Genomic DNA, 21754 nt, shown 5'->3' with positions numbered 1-21754 from the left:
ACGCAGAAGCCCCCCCCCCGTGAGTCCATGAAGGCAGAATCGCCACCTTCCACCAAGCCAGTATTTCTTTTGGGGGGGGGGTCCACCTGTCCTTCTGCTCCCCCCCCAAGTCTGTGCCAGATTGTGGGGAGGGGGCTAATCCGAATCCGACAGGACGATGATCTCCTCGGGGTCACACTGGGTCGCCACGCTGGCCTGCAGGGGGTGGGGAGAGAAGGGGTTCAGAAGAGGAGGAAATTGGGGCCCGGCACCCCCCTCCCTCCCCAGAGCAGCACCCAAAGGCCTCCGGCTGGCTGCCCCCCCACCCAGCTCACCAGACCAGCTGGGAGGAGGGGTGCAAAGTTTAGGAACTCTCTTCTGGCCTGAAGAGAGGCGTTCGAGGAAGCTCGACACGGGGAGATTTAAGGCGGGCCAAAGAAGGTCCTACTCGGTTGAAGTGCGGAACTCCCTGCCACAGGAGGCAGGCACAGCCATCAAACTGGGTGAATTTAAAAGGAGATTCCTAGGCGTATTTCGCCACTATGAGGAGGGCCACTGGCCCAATCCAGGAGGCTCGGCTCAGGCGCTGAGTCCCAGGGGAAGAAGCAGGAGCTAAGGGCTGGTGCTGGGAGAGGAAGGAAGAGGCCTGGGTGGCCAAGGAGCAATTGGGGGCTCCAGATTGGGGCTCTTGTGCCTGCGGCAAATCCACACCCACCCCACCCCACCCCACTGCCAAGGTGGCCATTTAGTACCTTCCAGATGGCTGCAAGGAGGCGGCCCCGATTCTGCGGCTGGGGGCTGCCCTGGGAGCTGGTGACCAGCCCCGAGCCTGGGGAGTCGACGCAGGTGGAGTCGGCCAAGGGGGCCGGGCTGTGTGAGGGGGACAGGCTGAGGCGGCCCCCTCCGTCCTCGTCTTCTTCCTCCTCCTCCTCTGAGCCAGTGCTGGGCACCTCGATGCAGCTGCCAGAGAAGAAACACACATTTTACTGGCCGCTTTCACAGCCTGACTTCTTCCTCCCGGGCGTTTTGCAGATTCGTGGAATTGCAGAGTTGGAGAAGGGACCCCGAGGGGTCATCCAGTCCCTTGCGGCAACTAGACTGGTGACTGGGAGCAGCCGCCGAGACCACATAACACCGGTCTTGAAAGATCTACATTGGCTCCCAGTACGTTTCCGAGCACAATTCAAAGTGTTGGTGTTGACCTTTAAAGCCCTAAATGGCCTCGGTCCGGTATACCTGAAGGAGCGTCTCCACCCCCATCGTTCTGCCCGGACACTGAGGTCCAGCTCCGAGGGCCTTCTGGCGGTTCCCTCACTACGAGAAGCCAAGTTACAGGGAACCAGGCAGAGGGCCTTCTCGGTGGTGGCGCCTGCCCTGTGGAACGCCCTCCCACTAGAGGTCAAAGAGAACAACAATTACCAGACCTTTAGAAGGCATCTCAAGGCAGCCCTGTTTAGGGAAGCTTTTAATGTTTGATGGATTTCTGTATTTTAATGTTTGATGGATTTTTGTATTTTAGAATTTCTGTTTTGTTGGAAGCCAGAGAACAACAACTACCAGACTTTTAGAAGACATCTGAAGGCAGCCCTGTTCAGGGAGGCTTTGAATGTTTAATAGATTATTGTGTTTTATTCTTCTGTTGGAAGCCGCCCAGAGTGGCTGGGGAGACCCGGCCAGATGGGCGGGGTATAAATAATAAATTATTATTATTATTATATTATTATTCCGCCTGCCCTGAAGGAATCAGGGCAGGCGGAATAATAAAAGGATGTCATATAGAGGAGGGAGAAAGGTTGTTTTCTGCTGCTCCAGAGAAGCAGACACGGAGCAATGGATTCAAACTTCAAGAAAGAAGATTCCACCGAGACATTAGGAAGAACTTCCTGACAGTAAGAGCTGTTCGGCAGTGGAATTTGCTACCAAGGAGTGTGGTGGAGTCTCCTTCTTTGGAGGTCTTTAAGCAGAGGCTTGACAGGCATATGCCAAGAATGCTTTGATGGTGTTTCCTGCTTGGCAGGGGGTTGGACTGGATGGCCCTTGTGGTCTCTTCCAACTCTAGGATTCTATGATTCTATGAATCACCCCTCAAGCCTCTCCAACAGTTTCCAAGCGCTCCCACCTGACAGGGACTCCTGCCTTGCAGGGGTTGGGCTAGATGACCCTCAGGGCCTCTTCCAACGCCACCCTTCTCCGATGCCATGGCCACCTCTCAGGGACTCCACCACATCCCTGGGGAAGGGGGCTGCCCTTCAGCCTCAGGGTCTGGGGGGCCCCCCATGGCAGACACACAAATGGCGTCTGAGCAGGACAATGCTGGGAGTCAGCAGGAATCTTACTCTGCTTTGGGGCAGAACTTTGGAAAATGCCCTTTGGGATTTGAACCCCTGGCTCATCCGAAGCTCTGCTTAAAAACCTCCATGGAAGGAGAGCCCAGATTACTTCTGGACTAAGCTAAAAGATCACGCAAGGAGTCAGGGCCCATTTCAAAGCAGAAATCAGTATCTGGTTTGCCCCGACAGCAGCCTAGTGGTCGGTCGCCTTTGCACCTGCGTTCCCAAAGGCCTGCCAGGAAAGGAAGGCCGTAATAATAATAATAATAACAATAGCAATAATAACAATACAGTGGTACCTCTACTTATGAATTTAATGCCTTCCGAACGCACATTCGTAAGTCGAAAAAAAATGTAAGTCGAATCCCATAGGAATGCATTGGGAGAAAAAATTCGTAAGTCGAAGCAACCCTACCTAAAAATTCATCTAAACAGCATCCAAGATGGCGGACAGAGCTCCATTCGTAAGTAGAAACATTCGTAAGAAGAGGTACCACTGTAAAAATAATATTAATAATATGTGGCTCCTGTCCAGGTTTAATTGTCTTACTTTAAATGTTGTGAAACTCCTTTTTTAAAAGGTGGTTTTGGGGAGTGGGGAGTTCCTGGGTTGTTGGTTTTTTTATTATGTATTTTGTGGTTCTATATTTTGATTTTATTCTGTGTCACGCCCTGAGACCTCCGGGTATAGGACGGTATATAATTAATAATAATAATAATAATAATAATAATAATAATAATAATAATAAACCTTCTGGCAGGACAGCAAGGAAGGAGCCTCTCTTGCCAGGGAATCCCGCACTCTGAGAGCAGTTGCAGAAAAGACCCAGATGCGGAATTTTTTGCAAACTTGCAGATGCAACTTCTCTGCAATTTAGAGTTTGCCGGACATATTGAAGTCAGAAAAGGCAACCACGTTCCTCTTCCCCCAGGCCTCGGGCGCAAATGTGTCAGCGACTGGCATTATGCTTTTGGCCATTATGTTCCGCATTTGCATTTTATGTTGCCAAGTGCCCTGTGCTCTTTGGGTGAAGGAAAGTATATCAATTAGTATTTCTTAAAAGAGGCTCTCCCTCTCAGTTCTGTGCCAGCCATCGCCCTCTCGGGGCTCAGCCCCCAGGCAGGTTCAGGCCAGGACCTATAGATTCCTTCTCGGCCAGCCTGCCCCCCTCAGCCCCCTTGCAATCACAGAATTATAGTTGGACGGGACAGCTAGGGGCCATCTAGCCCCACCCGCTTGCCCTTCCCCTTCCCCAGGGAGTCTCCTCTCCCCTTTACCACCCCCCTGCCCCTCCTCCGCTCACCTGTTGGACTCCCGCCTGCTCCGCTTGTTGGGGGGCTGCCCGTTCACCCCACGCAGGGGTCCTCCGCCCGCCCCGTGGAGGCTGCCGTTGTCCTGCGCTCGACTGCGCTTGGCCCCCGGGGGCCTCTGGGGATGTGGCGGCTTCTGGCGCGACAGGAAGACCGGGTGCGAGGCCCCCCTGCCCTCCTGGCTCTGGGGCGGGGGGGAGGGGGTGGGGGGCGGCGTCTCGCCCGCCTCCAGCGTCAGGGCCTCCTCAATCTCCAGGAGGAACTGCTGGGAGGGGGAGGTGCCCACGGCAGGAGGGGGGTCCACGGGGGCCTGCCCCTCATGCTGTCCATGGTCCTCTCCTTCGCGCCCCTCCGGGTGGTGCTCTTCCTCATCCTCTTCATCCGAGGAGGACGCCACCAGCTCAGGGGCCTCTAAGTCCATGTGCTGGTCGGCCTCCACTTCCTGGATGTGGGGGTCATCATCTGGGAGGGAGGGAGGGAGGGAGAGCAGGGTTATGTCGTTTTAATTTATCGTTTGGCCAATTATTTTTATTGATTTACCAAATTACTATAAACCAAACCAAATTTATTCAATTTAATACCATTTTCCTGCCCTCGCTAATATGCCCAAAAGACAGAAGTACTGTTTTTTTGGAGGGGGGACAGGGGGCAGGCGGGTGTGGAGGATTCCCTGGTCCTGAATGGGGTAACTGTGCCCCTGAAGGACCAAGTGCGCAGCCTGGGAGTCATCTTAGACTCACAGCTGTCCATAGAGGCGCAGGTCAATTCTGTGTCCAGGGCAGCTGTTGATCAGCTCCATCTGGTACGCAGGATGAGACTCTACCTGCCTGCAGACTGTCTCGCCAGAGTGGTGCATGCTCTAGTTATCTCCCACTTGGACTACTGCAATGCGCTCTATGTGGGGCTACCCTTGAAGGTGACCCGGAAACTACAACTAATCCAGAATGCGGCAGCTAGACTGGTGACTGGGAGCGGCCGCCGAGACCACGTAACACTGGTTTTGAAAGACCTACATTGGCTCCCAGTACGTTTCTGAGCACAGTTCAAAGTGTTGGTGCTGACCTTTAAAGTCCTAGTTACAGGTAGGTAGCTGTGTTGGTCTGAGTCGAAGCAAAATAAAAAAATTCCTTCAGTAGCACCTTAAAGACCAACTAAGTTTTTATTTTGGTGTGAGCTTTCGTGTGCATGCACACTTCATCAGATACACTGAAACGGAATCAACCAGACCCTTATTTATATTCAGAGGGTGGGGGGTGGGAATGGGTGATGGGCTGATAGGAGTGGTGAATCTGTTGATGGCTGTTAACGACTGCTGATGACTGTAATTGGTCCTGCGGGGGGGGGGGGAAGCAAGGCACTCCCCCCCGCATGATCTAGCTTTCTTTTGACCCCCCACCACCCCCACTCACGCCACCACCTCGTCCTCTGCCTCGACCAGGGATCCACGGGCCGCAGAGCCCATGCATCTGGCTGGGGCGGCGGAGGCAGCCTCCCCGCCCCGCCCCCGCCGCTTCCTCCCGCTCGGCTCCTGGCCATACGCTGAAAGGAGGGGGCGTCGCCCAGAGGTGGTCCGCGGCTTCAGATTGGCTGGAGGAGCTTCCCGCAGCCAATCCAAAGACGTGCCAACGTCTCGCGGCAGTCAGTCCCCACACGCCATGCCGGCTGAGCGCAGGGACTGACTGAGCGGGCGGCAGGGTCCGCAGTCTGGATTTATGAGCCCGGTGGGCTGCATCCGGCCCCTGGCCCGTAGTTTGCCGCCCCCTGATCTAATCCACAACAGCATGTGTAGCTCGATTCCAGACTCTGGGCTCCTTCGTTTTTTCTCTTTCTGCTCGGGTGTGAAATGGCAGGACCCCCCCACCACAAAAGGCCCCTCTGGGTGGGTCCCCAGGGTCATCCAGCCCAACCTGCTGCAAAGCAGGAATCTCAGCCAAAGCATCCGCGCAGCCAAGACAACTCAGTCGGTAGAGCCCGAGACTCTTAGGGTTGCGGGTTCGAGCCCCGTGAAACCTCCCCAGGAGGAGGAGCCAGCCCCTTCCAAAGGAGGGACGGGCTCCTTCCCAAAGTGGGGGGTCCCTTCTGATGCCACCCCAGCCACCAGCCTACCTGGGGCAGCCCCTTCCTCCTCCTCCTCCTCTTCCTCCTCCAGGCTCTTCCGCAGCTCAGCGTCTATGTCCGACTCGGAGGAGGACTCTTCCTCCTCTTCCTCCTCCTCTTCTTCCTCTTCCGCCCCTGCACTTGCCACGCTCAGGCCAGGGCTGCCCTAGTGAGGAGAGACATCGAGGGTCACCCTCCAGTTCTGACCGTGCCAGGGATGAGACAGGCACCCCCAGAAAGCTCTCTGCCCCATCAAGATCCCAGAACGGTGCACAGAGCGACCCCTTGCCCTCTAGGGGGGGGGTCTCAAAGCAGCAGCTGCCCCGCCTGCAGGAAGCAAGCTCCCAAACAGCCCCCCCTGCCCACACCTGGATCCGCCCACCAGGGCATCTCACAGGAGGGACCCCAGGGGCCATCTAGTCTACCCCCTGCAAGGCACAAAAAATGCATTTATTCATTTACAACGTTAAGCATGCAGGTGCATAAAGATCGGGGATCTACGTATGAAGCCTGACCGTTAAGAAGAGAATATTAAGAGAGGAAATTAATGAACTATTTGTAGCAGAATGGAGGCCCTTTTTTGAATGTCTGGAAAAGTACTGCAAACAAATGAAATCATGGGCAGGATTCGAGATGGGGCTTGCGGAAGAAAAACGATAAAGGAACTGTACTAGAGAGATGTTGGTAATAGAGAAGAATTTGAAATAGAATGTAGTAGAAAAGAGTTTGATGGGAGTGAGAAGTCAATACGCGAAACAATCTCTCTATATAATCTGAAGCTGTAAAAATTTGGAAACTCAATGAAAATTACATTTGGGGGGGGGGAGTGTTACGGTCACAAATCTATTGCAGGAAACTGGTATACTCAATTGCCTGGTGGAATACAGACGTTCTCGGCAAGCATTTGAAGGATGGCTGGAAGATGCCTGCTGAATCTCCAGTGGCAGGGAGTTCCACAGGGCTGTGCCATCGACACTGTGTTATTATTATTATTTGTTGATTGACACAAAAGGCTCTGCTACCCAGTGTTGTCTGGCTCACTTGGGGAATGGCAATTGAGGGTCCGGGCACAGGCCTTTGTGAATCAACATTGAGGACCTTGAACCCAGCCCTGCGAGAGAGAGGGGGTCCTTTCAAAGGAGGCAGGTGGGGAGAGGCCCCCGACCAGAGACCCCCCCCCTGCAAGGGGCGCCACCTTTTCCCCGAAAAGCCCCCTCACCTCCTGGGGAGAGGCCGGCTCCCCCTGCTGGCACCCGGGGGCATCGCTGGGACCGGGCCCGTCTCTGCCACCCCGCGACTCCCTCCGGCGCCGCAGCCCCTCGTCCTCGCTCCTGTCCTGCAGCTGCGCGAACTGGGCGGTCACCTCCTCCAGGCGCTGCAGGGCTGTCTCCCGGTTCTGGCGCAGGCGCCGGGCCAGCTCAGGGTCCGACAAGGCCGGGTCCGAATCTGCAGGGGAAGAGATGGGCCGGGGGGTTGCAGCGGGTTGGGATGGATGACCCCCCGGGGTCCCGCAAAACGCCTCCCGAGTCCCTGCCTGGCCTGGAAGCCAGACCCTCCTGCCCCCCCAGGGAAGCTTCCGGAAAAGGCTGTGGCGTTGGATGAAAGGAGAGAGCCCCCCCCCCCGGCCGGATCCAGATTTCCTGTCAGCGGCCAAGGCAGAATCCTAGGATTGTAGAGTTGGAAGGGACACCCAGGGTCATCTAGTCCAACCCCCTGCAAGGCCGGCATTGCGCGAAAAGCTCTGCTCAGATGCGAGGGCCGGGGGAGGAGACCCAGAGTTCCCCAAGAAAGGAAAGAACTGCCGTTCTCTGCGAGAGATGCTTCCTCTCCCCCAATGTGAAATACACTCAGGGGCCACAATGCTGTTAAGCCGAAAGGTGATGGAGCAGCCGTGGGCCAGAGTCCTGCCCTCCTCCCTCAAATTGGCCTCCTCTGAGGGAAACGCCAACAGCTCCTGCCACTTGTTTCCTTTGTGCATTTCCCTCAGAATGGCCTCCTCTGAGCATAGCTGCCAAGTACCCCGTTTTCCCCGGGAAACCCCGGTGTTTTTTTTTGTACCGTTTCCCAGCAGTCCCTCGTACCGGTTCCTCTCCCGTTATTCTCCCTTATTCTGCTCCTGCCGGCGGCCTTCCCCCCCCTGCTTTGCCCATCTATGGGCCCCGAAAATGGCCGGCGCCGGAAGTCGCGTCTACGCATGTCCGGAAGTGCGTAGACGCGACTTCCGGCGCCCGCCATTTTCGGTGACCATAGATGGGCAAAGTGACACCGGAAGTTGCGCCTACGCAGGTATGCCTCTGAGGGAGATTTTCAACACTTCACACTATTTTCTGATCTCTGGAACCTCTTTAAATTCTCCTGGAAATGATGGCCGAGTTTCTCCCCTCAAAATGGCCTCCTTGGAGGGGAATTTGTATTTTGTGTGCCTACGTCCGAACTCTAAGGCACCTGTTCCTGGTGCTACGGGCACAAAATATATGAAAGTGCTGATGAATAAAGTTCACTTTGGGAGAGAAGTTACTAATGAGCAATAAGGATTAAAAGATTCCACACAGCTTTCGTTTATACTAATCTCAAGATTTCTTAAAACATCAAACTTGAATTCAATTTCAACCTGAATCTATCCTATGTTGTGATTCAACTTGATTCTTTAATGGAAGAATGGTACAAATTTCCTCTGGAAGAAAGACCGACTCTCTGAATCTATGCTACTTTTGGAAAATAAATTCTTGATCTTTCAGAGTGTTGAAGACGTCTAACCTAATGGAATTATAATTGTGGACTTATTTTATTAAGAGGTACCAGCTGGTTATAAATCAAGACTAAAAAAAAAGAAGAGGACTATAACAGTCATTGCTAATACTGGACTAAACCAGACTTGAACACAACATTAATATTATCGTTGTGTTCATATTACTCATATGGGATTATATCATTTAAAATCTGTTTTTGTGAGTGAAGGGGAAGGGGGGAGGGAAGAGGCTGTTTTTCTCTAGTGAAATGGCCTTGACAGACCAAAACAATACCTTCCTTGATGGGAAAGGACTTTTTGTTTCAGAATTTAATCTTAAGAGAGGAAGCTGGGAAATGGGGAGAGAATTGCCCCCCCCCTTCATCCCAAATGTGCCTTTCATGGCAAGATCTCCCTGCTCAAAATGGCCTCGGAGGGGAATTTCCATTTCCCCGCTGCTTTTATTTGGTGTGCCTATGTCCGAACTCTCAAGGCACCTTATTAAGCCCAACGGAAGCGACAGCAAAGTCTCCTTCGCCCTCAAAAATGGCCTCTTCTGAGGAAAATCTCCAGATTTCCCCGTGATTTCCATTTAATCTGTCCGTTTGATGGCCAAGCCTCCTTCAGAACAGTTGCCTCTCAGAGAAATATTCAATATTCATCACCATTTCCTGAGGCACCTTTAAAGCCCTGCGGAGATCTGCTGCTCCAGAGAAGCGGACACGGAGCAATGGATTCAAACTACAAGAAAGAAGATTCCACCTAAACATTAGGAAGAACTTCCTGACAGTAAGAGCTGTTCGGCAGTGGAATTTGCTGCCAAGGAGTGTGGTGGAGTCTCCTCCTTTGGAGGTCTTTAAGCAGAGGCTTGACAGGCATATGTCAAGAATGCTTTGATGGTGTTTCCTGCTCGGCAGGGGGTTGGACTGGATGGCCCTTGTGGTCTCTACCAACTCTACGATTCTAGGATTCTATGATTCAAAGCTTTCCCACCATTTCAGTTTTGTGTGTGCATTGGACGGCAACGTCTCCCCACTCAAAACGGGTCTCTGCCGAGGGGAATTTCCACTTCCCCGCCATTTTTATTATGCATGCCTATGTCTGAACTCTGAGGCACCCATGTGTGTCCATAGCCGGCCGGGGAACATGGCAGCCGGCCTACAGCGCCCCCTGCGCACCGCCCCCCCAGCCTCCCGCCGGTGCCCCCCGTGCGCTCACTGGGCCGGTACTGGTCGGTGAGGTGGCTGCCGAAGTTGTAGACGAGGTCGAGGTGGCGGCGCTCCTGGAGGCGGTTGCCCACCTCGCGGAAGGCCTCGGCCGCCATGCTCTCCATCTGGCGCTTGGGCAGGCCCAGGCTGTGGCGGGCGCTGGCCTTCTGCACGGCCTTGAGGATGTCGGCGTAGTCGGGAAAGGCCTCGGGGCGGTTGATGAGGCGCTCGATGCGCCGGTTGACCTCCGGGTAGCGGGTGCCGCGGTAGGGGATGCGCTGCTCAATGACGCGCCCCGTCAGGCTGCTGCAGTCCTTCAGCTGGCAGAGGCGCTGGAAGATGTGCACCATGCGGCGCTTCAGCCGGCTCTCCTGCAGGTACGTCGAGTCCTCGCTGTCCAGCTCCTCCAGGTCCAGCTCCCGCTCCTGCAGCTTCCGGATCTCCTCCTCGTGGAGCCGCAGGAGGTTCTCCAGGTGGCGGATCTGCCGTTTGGCGCCCTCGCCCGGAGCCTTCGCAGCGGGGCCCGGAGGTTTTGCGGCGCCCGCAGGGGCAGCACTGGGCCCGGGGGCCTCCGGCGCCGGAGCCGGCAAGGGCGGCTTCTTCTTCTGGCTGTGGGCCCGGAAGACGGTGCAGAGCTCGTTGATGTAGACGTAGACCTTGCTGCTGCGCGCCTGCACCCGCGCCAGGCAGCGGCCCAGGACGTTGCGGAACTCCACTGAGGAGAGGAAGGCGGGCACTGCCTTCTGGTGCCGCCCCGACAGGTAGGGGATCACCTCCGGGTGGTCGGTCGTGTGCATGGTGCAGAAGGCCACAAACTGCGGAGAAAGGAGGGGAGAGGGTCAGGGGCGCAGGGAGCAGGAGCCCACCCTCCGACCCAAGCTTGCGCCCACGGGAGTCCCCGCCAGGGACTAGAAACTTGGAAAGGCTCCCTGAAACCGGCCAAGAAAGTCGACTGCGCCTGGGACTTTCTGGTAGGCAGAAAAGGCAGCGCGATGGAAGAAAGCAGGGAGAGAAAACATTTCTTCTCTCTCATAACACTCGAACTCGTGGACCTCCAAGGAAGCCAAATGTCGGGCGATTGGGGCAGATCAAAGAAAGGACTTATCCGCACAGCACATTGTTAAACTGTGGGACTCCCTCCCACAGGAGGCAGGCAGGCAAGGCCAACCGCATTTCCCCCTACAATGCTGCCCGAGTTTTGTGATCTTCAGGCAAGGTCTCGGGCACCTTGGAATAGAAGGTAACAAAATGCATTGAGGACGGGGCCTGCCAGGGAGCGGCCCCTGGAAGACCCCAGTGTGGCTTTTAGAGAAGGCGGAGGGAATGCACAACGGAGGGGGGGTGAGGCCTTGCCTGGGGCGCATCCACCCTCTTCCAGCCAACTGCCAGCCAAAGGTCGCTCCCGACCCGAACACAAGACACCAAAGGGGGCAGCTTCCAATTCACAGAGTGGTCATCTAGTCCAGCCCCCTGCAGTGCAACCTCTGCTTAAAAACCTCCAAGGAAGGAGAGTCGGCTACCTTCCTGTCCTGTGCCCCCAGAACCCTTTTGGCAGAGGAGGCAGCAGGGAGTCCTGGAAGGGACCAGCTTTCATTTCCCCAGAATCAGCCTCCAAAAGTGGCTTCGTCAGGACCCGGAAAGCTGTCAGCTCCCTTGGCCTGAAAGCGAGATGAGCGCTGCACCCCAAAGTTGCATTCGACTGGACTTAACCGTCCAGGGGTCCATTACCTTTTTACCTATAGGCTGACTGGCTCCCTCCCTTTCATGCTCTGCTCAATTGTAGACTTTGGGATACTGGGAGGGGTCAGCAAACTTTTTCAACAGGGGGCCAGTCCACTGTCCCTCAGACCTTGTGGGGGGGTCGGACTATACGTTGCCATGATTATTAGCAAAAACCCTTATTGGGACCAACCCCAACATTGCCCAAAAGCCTCCCCAACATTGCCCAAAAGTTTTTTTTGGGGGGGGAGGGGGGTTTCCCTCATACCCACGCTGCTTCCTTTGCGTTTTACACATTGACAGTTACTATTTCGATTGTAACGCGCGAGGGGGGGGGCTGAGGTAAGTGTGCCATTCCTGTCAGCCCTGGAGACCGTGTGCGCATGCATGGGTGAAGGGAAAAGCTATTGGCCATGCTAAATCCAGCCAGGGCCACTCAAGCAAAAACACTCTTTCCATCTCATGATGGAAGACAAGGCGGTGGCGGCCATTTCCCTTTCCATGGATCGCTCCGTGTAGCTAAGGAGCGGCCCCCCCAGCAAAGCCCAGAATTGCTTCGGCGTGCAGCTGCCCAGGTGCTCCCCGCTTCCTCAGGTGAGGCGCCCCCAAGCCCCTGCCACTGCCCTTCCTGAGGTCAGTCACCGGCAGCTCCATGGTGGAAATCCGAACTGTGGCTCCTCTTCCCTCTTCCCCACCCCCCACCCAGGAAGAAAAGATTGCAGCGTGTGCCCACGACGGACAAAAAAGGGGCTTGTTTTGAGCAGCCACCCGCCTCACTTTTGACCCCCGAGCCTGGTTGAGTCAGGAAAAAAAACATCATGCGCGCTGTGCCGGCTGCCTGGATTCCCAGACCATCCGTGCGCCAGATCTAGAAGGCAATTGGGCCAGCTGAGGCCTTGCCACAGTGTTAGAAACTCATATACAGTATACAGCCACACCTAACCCGTACAGGCGCTTCAGGTTGCGTCTTTTGGGGTTGCGCTCCGTGTCAAACCCGGAAATACCAGAACGGGTTATTTCTAGGTTTCGGTGCGCGCACATGCGCAGAAGTGCTAAATTGCGCTTTGCGCATAAACGCCGAATTGCAACCCGCACGTGCGCAGACGCGGGTTGTGAACGCCGCAGGTCGCAAACGTGCCTCCCGCACGGATCTCATTTGCAACCCGAGCATCCACTGTATTAGCAAACCACCACATGCCACCTTAAACCTAGGTTACAGCTGCCACAACGAAACACCTAGGCACCTTTGTGCCTATTAATAATAATAATAATAATAATAATAATAATAATAATAATAATGCCTTTCTAAATGTCTGGGCAGGTTCATCGGCACAGAAATTCTTTGAGCAGAGCCAAAAACGCAACACTCCTGATATCAACAGAACGGGAATTCCAGAGCCGCCGCTAAAATACCAGTTTCTGACAAATGCGGAAGAGGCGTTCTGCGTCACCTGCAACATGGCCACCCTAAGAAGGCCTGAGGACTTCTTGGGACCACGAGGGCTGGATGCCCGGATGCCCACGATGGAGTCTGAACCTGCAGACGACACACACCATTCCTCCCCAGGCGGCTTCAGCTGAACCACCGTCAGGAGCCCAGACAGACCAGCTCCCCAACTGGAAAGGCCACTCTGCCCAGGGCGAGAAAGAGAGGGGTGGGGTGGGGGGGGACAAGAAGACCCCCCCCCTGCTCCATCCCCAGGCGGAGAAGAGGATCTGGGGGGTCCCCACATTCTCCTGAACTCACCTCTGCAAAGAGCCGCTCGTTCTCCACCTTGAGGCTGGCGGGGTCCTTCCCTGGGATGGGGGCTTTCTGCGCCGCTCGGCCAGCAGCCTGGGATGGAGGCTGCTGCTGCTGCTGCTGCGGTGTTGCAAGGGGGGCTTCCCTGCCCCCGGGGCTAGGGCTCTGCGGGGCCTCCTCCTCCGTTGCAGCGGGGGGCTCCTCGTCCTCATCCAGGATGATGATGCTGCCGCTGGGGGAAGCCATGGCGGCGCCCACAGGTGGGGGGTCAGTGGCACGATGGGCAGGAAGAGAGGGGGCCAAGCAGCCCAGGTGGAGGGGCAAGGCAAGGCAGAGCACCCTCGGGCGCAGGAGGATCTGGCGTCACCTGCGGGGAAGGAAAGAGGAAGTTATTCACCTGCTATCAATACTAGACTATAGGCTGTTATTTGGGGGGGGCTCCCCTCCCCCACCCCCCACAGCAAAGGGGGCCCTAGACTCCCCCCTCCCCCACCTGATCATAACAATAGGGGCAATTGTATGATTTCTACCCGTCTCAAAACAAAGACCTCGGCCAAGGTCCAGCCCCGAGGGCTTCCCGAGCCAGGGCCGCCGCCAGCTGCAGACCTTCCCTCTCGGCGCCCCCCTCGCTCGCCGGCCTCGGGCTTTGCTTTCCTTTCCTTTCCCTCCTCCGCGGCCAGCCCAGAAGAAATGCCTCCCTTCCTCCCTGCCCACTGCGCAGGACCGGAAGTGCCCGCCTAATCCCGCCAGCGGCGCCATCTTTCCGTACGGCAGGCAGCGAGGCGCCGCAGGAGGCTTTCCCGCGCTCCCTCTACGGCGCTTGGCGGCCCCGCTGAAGCCGAGCGTCGGACGCTTCGCCCGCGTCGCCGTGGGGCAACCGGGCTCCCTGCCTTTCTCCTTCCCGCCCCGAACGGGAGGCCTCTGGGCGCCGCCATCTTGTCGTATGGTATGGAGTCGACTCTTCCGGCCACGTGATTCTGTCGTCACCCGCCCGCGATTTAAACTCTAAAGGAGCCGTTAGGTTCGGCAGGCCACGCCCCCGGACTGTCCCATTCCCACCGAAGAGCGGGAGGGACGACGCCGGGACGCTGCCATGACGTCTTGCCTTATCTAAAGAGGTCCGCTCGCCCTTCGCTTCCCGCGGCCCCGAAGCCGAACACGGTGAGTTCCCGCCATTCCGCGGGAATGAATTACTTTGCCCCTCCCTATTGGCTCTGAGATGCCCCGCGCATGCGCCCCGCTCCCTCTTCCTCTAGTTTTCTATTGGCTGTGGAGGGAATCGTCAGAGGTTGCCCTCCGCCCGTTGTTTCTGCGCATGCTCATTTGTTCTCCCCGCTTCATGGAGGTAGCCATCATGTTGTACGTGAAACGGAATCATAGAATCACAAGAGACCACGAGGGCCATCCAGTCCAACCCCCTGCCGAGCAGGAAACACCATCAAATCATTCCTGACAGATGGCTGTCAAGCCTCTGCTTAACGATTAAATCTTCTTTCTTGTAGTTTGAATCCATTGCTCCGTGTCCGCTTCTCTGGAGCAGCAGAAAACAACCTTTCTCCCTCCTTTATATGACATCCTTTTATATATTTGAACATGGCTATCATATCACCCCTTAACCTTCTCTTCTCCAGGCTAAACATACCCAGCTCCCTAAGCCGTTCCTCATAAGGCATCATTTCCAGGCCTTTGACCATTTTGGTTGCCCTCTTCTGGACACGTTCCAGCTTGTCAGTATCCTTCTTGAACTGTGGTGCCCAGAACTGGACACAGTACTCCAGGTGAGGTCTGACCAGAGCAGAATACAGTGGTACTATTACTTCCCTAGATCTAGATGCTATACTCCTATTGATGCAGCCCAGAATTGCATTGGCTTTTTTAGCTGCTGCATCACACTGGTGACTCATGTCAAGTTTGTGGTCTACCAAGACTCCTAGATCCTTTTCACATGTACTGCTCTCAAGCCAGGTGTCTCCCATCCTGTATTTGTGCCTTTCATTTTTTTTTTTTTGCCCAAGTGTAATACCTTTCATTTCTCCTTGTTAAAATTCATCTTGTTTGCTTTGGCCCAGTTGTCTAATCTGTTCAGGTCATTTTGAAGTGTGATCCTGTCCTCTGGGGTATTAGCCACCGCTCCCAATTTGGTGTCGTCTGCAAACTTGCTCAGCCCATCAGACTTGCCCTCAAGCCCATCATCCAAGTGTGTGTGCACCCCATGGGCACATGGAATCTGGAGTCCTTGAAGTAGCTACTTTACGCTGCTTAAAAAAACATCAACGCTGGCGATCACCGGTGCATCTTGTGGCAGCAAATCCCACAGTGGCCCTTCCCGCAGTCTGCCTGAAATCTCCCACCTTTCAGCTTTGCTGGGTGCCCTCCTGCCAGGGATGCCCTTTGAAAGGGCTCAGAAAATCTCACTGGCCCAAACTGCTGCAGACAAATTGCTGACCAGGTCTGGTTAGAGGGAACACGCGTGTGAGGGACAGGGGATATCGCGAAGTCCCTCCCCTCCTGAGTTCAAGCCCGTCCCCGAGCAAAGGGGAAAGCAGGGAGAGTTCCGATTCCAGTGGGGAAGCAGGAAGTCGTGTCCGAGGCTCAGGCAGGGTAGAGGAGCCAGGGTCCCAGGTGGGACAGGAAGGGGCAAGTAAGGGGGGAAGACCCATCCCCCCAACTCCAGAATTACGCAGGAAGAGGAGGGGCAAGAGGATGGGTCTGCCAAAGCTTTTGTGTTGGAGAAAGACGCGCCAAAAGCCATTAGGAGGTTCTGAAACCGACTGACAACATCGCTCCGTGTAAATAGCAATGACTTGAGCACTGTAAATACGCAGCACCAATAAAAGAATAAAATGCAGAGCTGCGTAGCGTCGTTACTCTGAAGTAGTCCACTCCGGCCACTGTGACAGCAACCTCCTAATCATTTTTGGGCTACTTCGGAGTTGCCGGGATGAGCGTGTCCGAGGCGGAGAAGTGGCGGCAGATCGCTGAGCAAGCCCAGCTAGAACTGCAACAGCTGTCGCTGCAGGCGCAGGGAGAATTGAAGGCAGCTAAAGAGGAGACTAAGAAGGTCCAGGACGACCGGCTACAACTTGCGGAACAGGTGAGAGAGCTCCAGGAAAAAGAGCAGCATTTAAGGGCGGTGGCGGTAGACCTCCAAAACAAGCTGGATGCAGAGAAAAACAAGGCGGGAGGGGCTCCCCAAGTCCAAGTGCTGCCAGGAAGGAGAGCAGGGACCCTTGTAAGCAAGTTCAATGGAGACCCGAAGGAGTTTCAGGGCTTTGAGACTGAGATCGTGTATGCTCTTGAGCTGCACCAGAATGAGTTCCCCGATGATGAGCACAGAGTAGCGTTTATTGTGGAACATCTCACCGGAGCAGCCAGGGAGTGGCTAAGACCATTAATCGCAACCAAGAATCCTTGCATGAAAAATGTCCAACAATTTCTAGAAGGTTTGAGGACGATGTATTCGTCCGATAGTCATTTGGACCAGACTAAGGAGGAACTGCATAATTTACGCCAAGGAAATATGACAGTTCGCGCATATTGGGCGAAATTCACCATGCTGGTGCACAGACTGGGGTGGGTTTTGGATTCGCCTCCCATGCAAGCTGCGTTTTACTTGGGTTTGAGCGAGGAGGTGAAGGATGAACTCTCGAGAGGTCCAAAGCCCAGTACTATGGATCAGCTGAGCAAAGCAGCTCTGGCGGTGGGGGTGAGGCAGGAATCCCGGTGGAACGACAAGCAAGCGACGCGCGCAAAGCGGGCTTGGTTCCCACGGTCGCAGGAGAAGCCACTCCCTCAACAACCCTTTCAAGCCACGCCTGGAGCCAGCCAGGACCAGGAGCCCATGCAGATTGATAGCGCGCGCGCGCGGGCTTTTCAAACCCCAGCGGCGCCAAGACGCAAGGAGGGAAGGGGCGGGAATTGCTTTCTCTGCAACTCACCCCAGCATCTCGTCAGAGACTGCCCACATCGCAGGGAGTGGCAAGGAAAGGCGGGAACGGTGGTGCCCTCCCCCACTGACGCAGCACCACAGCAGGGAAACGGGAAAGCCTGGCTGCAGGAGACAAGGGGCAGCAGCCAGGCACAGTCAGCAGACAACAGCCCCAGCCCGCCCACCCGCACAGAGAGGTGCAGAGCCAGCCCACCCCTCCCAGAGCAGGAGTGGTTCTAGAAGTGACGCTAACGCTCCCAAATGGCTATCCCCTGACGGTCCTCGCCTTAATTGACAGTGGGGCGTCCGCCAACTTCTTCTCGAGAAGCTTTGCAGAAGAGCACCAAATCCAGCTTTTGCAGTTGGATTTTCCTCTGCACGTGGCAACCATTGACGGCAGGGAGCTGCTGGGAGGGGCCATCACACATCAAACCCCCCCCATGAGAATGACGGTGGGAAGGCACTCAGAGACACTGGCGTTCAACGTCACCACCATCTCAGACCCCCCCATCGTCTTGGGCATGAGCTGGCTGGCGCGCCACGACCCCTCCATCAGTTGGCACCAGAGGTGCATCACGTTTGGGTCGGACTTTTGTCTGGAACATTGCATGCAGCACCAACCAGGGGAGGGGCCTCCGATAGCCACGGTGGCCACCATGCATATCAAAGGGGGTGAGGCAATACCCAAGCAGTACTGGGACCTGCAGGAGGTCTTCAGCGAAGCGGAGTCCGACCACCTACCCCCGCACAGGCCTTTTGACTGCCAGATCAACCTGGTGCCAGGGGCGACGATACCCCCAGCCAAGCTGTACGCCATGTCAGACCAGGAGCTGGAGGATCTGCGCGCTTTCATCGACAAGAACCTCAAGCGGGGGTTCATAAGGGAAAGCAAGGCAGCAGGGGGCAGCCCGGTCTTCTGGGTGGACAAGAAAGACACGCAACAGCGCCGTCTTGTGGTGGACTTTAGACGGCTGAATTCGGTGACAGAGCCAGTGGCTTTCCCCATGCCCAGAGTGGATGATCTCCTGACAGCGGCACGCAGGGGCAAGATTTTCACCAAGCTGGACCTAAGGGGGGCGTACAACTTGATCAGGATCCGGGAAGGAGATGAATGGAAAACCACGATGTTCACGCCTCTGGGCTCTTTTGAATATCTGGTGATGCCCTTCGGTTTGCAAGGGGGCTCAGCATGCTTCCAGGCCTTCATGCACCACGTCCTGGGGTCCCTCCTCTTCAGGAAATGCTTGGTCTTCCTAGATGACATCCTTATCTACTCGAATGACCCAGTGCAGCACGTGAAAGATGTCAGAGAGGTGTTGCAACGCCTGAAGGAGAACCACCTGTATGTGAAGCTGGAGAAGTGCAAGTTTCACACCAAAGAGGTGGACTTCCTGGGCTACAAGCTGTCAGACAAGGGGCTGGCGATGGACAAGGACAAGGTGCAGGCCATCCTGGACTGGCACAGCCCCAGGACGCGCAAAGATGCCCAACGCCTACTAGGCTTCGCTAACTTCTACAGGAAGTTCATCAAGAACTTCTCTCGCGTTACGGCTCCCATCACGGACTGCCTGAGAGGCAAGCAGAAGTTCAAGTGGACACCAGAGGCGCAAGCAGCGTTCGAAAGCCTCAAGAGAGTGTTCGCCTCAGACCAAAACCTGTTCCATGTGGTGCAGGACGCGCCCCTACGCATTGAGACAGATGCTTCTGAGAAAGCTGTGGGCGCAATTTTGTTGCAACTGGACGCCAACAGGGAGTGGAGACCCTGTGCCTTCTTCTCCAGGAAGCTGACACAGCCTGAACGCAACTACACAGTGTTTGATAGGGAACTTCTTGCGATCTACGCTGCGTTCCAGCACTGGCGACACTTCCTGGTGGGCGCAAAGCACCCCATCCAGGTGTGCACAGACCACAAGAACCTGGAGTTCTGGAGAACTGCCAGGGTGCTCAATCAGCGGCAGATACGGTGGGCAGAGTTCTTCTCGAACTTCAACTTCTCCATCCACTACATCCCGGGGGAGCAGAATGTCAGGGCGGATGCCCTCTCCCGCAAGCCAGAGTACATGGAGGAGGAGGCGCCACCAGCCCCAAGGCACATTTTCCCCCCGTCGGCATGGTCCTGCGGAGCAGCTGTGGTGAGCGAGGCAGAACTCACAGCACTGACGGCAGCGGATGAATTTGCCAACCGCATCTTCAGAGAACTGAGAGGGGGGAGGGAGCAGGCAAAAGACTTTGCAGAACGCAGAGGGCTGCTTTTCTACAAGGGTGCGCTGTACCTACCCACCACCCAGCTTCGACGTACGGTCCTCAAGCAGATGCACGACAACCCTACAGCGGGGCATTTTGGAAGGGACAAAACCGCTCACCTAGTCATGAGACACTTCTGGTGGCCAGGGGTGCGGGAAGATGTTCGAGACTATGTAAGGGGCTGTACCACCTGCCAGCGGGCGAAGGTGGTCAGAGCAGCGCCACCAGGGTTGCTGGAGCCCTTAGCCACACCACACAGGCCGTGGGAAGTGGTGTCCATGGACTTCATCACAGATCTGCCTTCGTCCAGGGGTAAGACTGCAGTGTTGGTGGTGGTGGACCTCATGTCCAAAATGTGTCACTTTATACCGTGTGCCAGGGCAGTCTCGGCAGAAGAGACAGCCAAACTGTTTGTTGATCACATTTTCAGACTGCATGGATTACCTTTAAGGGTTATTTCGGATCGTGGCCGCCAATTTGTTTCCAGGTTCTGGCGGCGGCTCATGAACCTCCTGCAGGTGGAGGTCAGCTTGTCGACGGCTAGACACCCGCAGACCAACGGACAAGCGGAGAGGGTCAACGCCATTCTGCAGCAGTACCTGAGATGCTACGTCAGCCAGCGGCAAACGGACTGGGTGGATCGCTTGCCACTAGCAGAATTTGCCTACAACAATGCAGTGCACGTCTCCACAGGGGTGTCGCCCTTTAAGGCCAATTACGGGCGCGACCTCAGATCTTTCCCAGAGAGGGAGAGGGAGGAGGAGGAGGAGGAGGGCCCACAGGCTGAGGATTGGGCAGAGGAACTGGAGACGGTGCACCAGCAGCTCAGAGAACACTTGGAGAGGGCCAAGGAAGCGTACAAAAAGGGGGCAGATCGCCACAGGCGACAAGGGGAGGTCATCAGGGTGGGGGACAAGGTGTGGTTGTCCTCGGAGGGCCTTCCCACCAGAGGGAGGTGCAAGAAGCTGGCACCCAAATGGCTGGGCCCCTTCACGGTCACGCAACAGGTCAACCCGGTGGCATACAGGCTGGCACTGCCAGAGGACATGAGGGTGCATCCAGTGTTTCATAGATCGCTGCTGTCGCCGTACAGGGAAAGCAGCAGGCTCAGGGACAGCGAACAAACCCCCGAGGGAGGGGGGGAGAGGGAAAACAGGGAGCAACTCAATGAGGCCACGGCCATCCTGGATTCAAGGTGGGGGGTGGGGGGCCTGGAGTACCTCATGGCATGGGAGGATGCTCCACCGTCCCAGAATGAATGGGTTCCCGCCACTCAGATACAGGAGGAATTCTTGGTGGAAGAATTTCACGCCCTCTTTCCCCACAGACCCAAGCCCTGGCACATGGAAAGGGAGGGGGAGGAGGAGGAGGCACGGGAGAACAGCTCACCATGGCGCTGGGAAGCGGAGTTTGAGGAACCAGAGGATGAGGTATGGGTGTCGCCAAGATCCACCCAGTCAGAGGAAGGAGCAGATTGGCAAAACATTTTTACCCCCACCAGCTCAGACGCCACGGACTTTTTGGGATTCCCGTCCTCCCAGGCGGAAGGGGGGGGCTCGCAGGACTGGGGGGAGGTGTTCACACCAACGGGATCGGAGAGCACCGAGTTTTTAGGCTTCCAGTCGTCACCGACACATGGGGGGGGCCTGGGGAGGGGTGAAGGAGAGCTTGGGAGGGGGGTGGATGTGAGGGACAGGGGATATCGCGAAGTCCCTCCCCTCCTGAGTTCAAGCCCGTCCCCGAGCAAAGGGGAAAGCAGGGAGAGTTCCGATTCCAGTGGGGAAGCAGGAAGTCGTGTCCGAGGCTCAGGCAGGGTAGAGGAGCCAGGGTCCCAGGTGGGACAGGAAGGGGCAAGTAAGGGGGGAAGACCCATCCCCCCAACTCCAGAATTACGCAGGAAGAGGAGGGGCAAGAGGATGGGTCTGCCAAAGCTTTTGTGTTGGAGAAAGACGCGCCAAAAGCCATTAGGAGGTTCTGAAACCGACTGACAACATCGCTCCGTGTAAATAGCAATGACTTGAGCACTGTAAATACGCAGCACCAATAAAAGAATAAAATGCAGAGCTGCGTAGCGTCGTTACTCTGAAGTAGTCCACTCCGGCCACTGTGACAACGCGCCTCTTGCTAGAACAGCTCTGGGCACAACCCAAAGGGCTGGCTATCACCTGTAAAGATCTCCAGGAGAGGTTCTTGCTTGGAAGTGCCACAACCCCAAACAGGCTACTGGCCATCAGACCCACAAGATGGGGGAGGAACCTGGGCTTGCTGTTTCTCCGCCTGCTGCCCCCACCCAGTTGCAGACAGATCAGTGCTTTGCAGTAGCTCCTCCCTGGCCTGAAAGCGAGACGAGTTGCGCAACCCCATAGTTGCCTTTGAGTGGACGTAACCATCCCGGGGTCCTTTGCCTTTTTATCTTCTCCTTGGCATCTGCAGGTGAAGCAGTGGTTGCGCTGGACTCAAGAACGGACT

General features: G+C 55.9%; 1 protein-coding gene across 1 annotated transcript; it reads right to left on the bottom strand.

Annotated features, from left to right (window-relative positions):
• Positions 1 to 13463, bottom strand: DAXX (death domain associated protein). The gene is made up of 7 exons (XM_035101764.2): positions 13120 to 13463; positions 9664 to 10468; positions 6937 to 7163; positions 5727 to 5883; positions 3614 to 4082; positions 732 to 939; positions 1 to 195 (listed from the first exon to the last, which is right to left on the bottom strand). The coding sequence occupies exons 1-7, from the start codon at positions 13357 to 13359 to the stop codon at positions 136 to 138; spliced, it is 2166 nt and encodes a 721-aa protein (XP_034957655.2). The 5' UTR covers positions 13360 to 13463; the 3' UTR covers positions 1 to 135.
• Positions 13464 to 21754: the final 8291 nt, after the last annotated feature.

The sequence above is a fragment of the Zootoca vivipara genome, chromosome 2 (assembly GCF_963506605.1).
Source record: "Zootoca vivipara chromosome 2, rZooViv1.1, whole genome shotgun sequence".
Classification (NCBI taxonomy): domain Eukaryota; kingdom Metazoa; phylum Chordata; class Lepidosauria; order Squamata; family Lacertidae; genus Zootoca; species Zootoca vivipara.
This window is presented reverse-complemented; position numbering and strand designations above follow the sequence as displayed.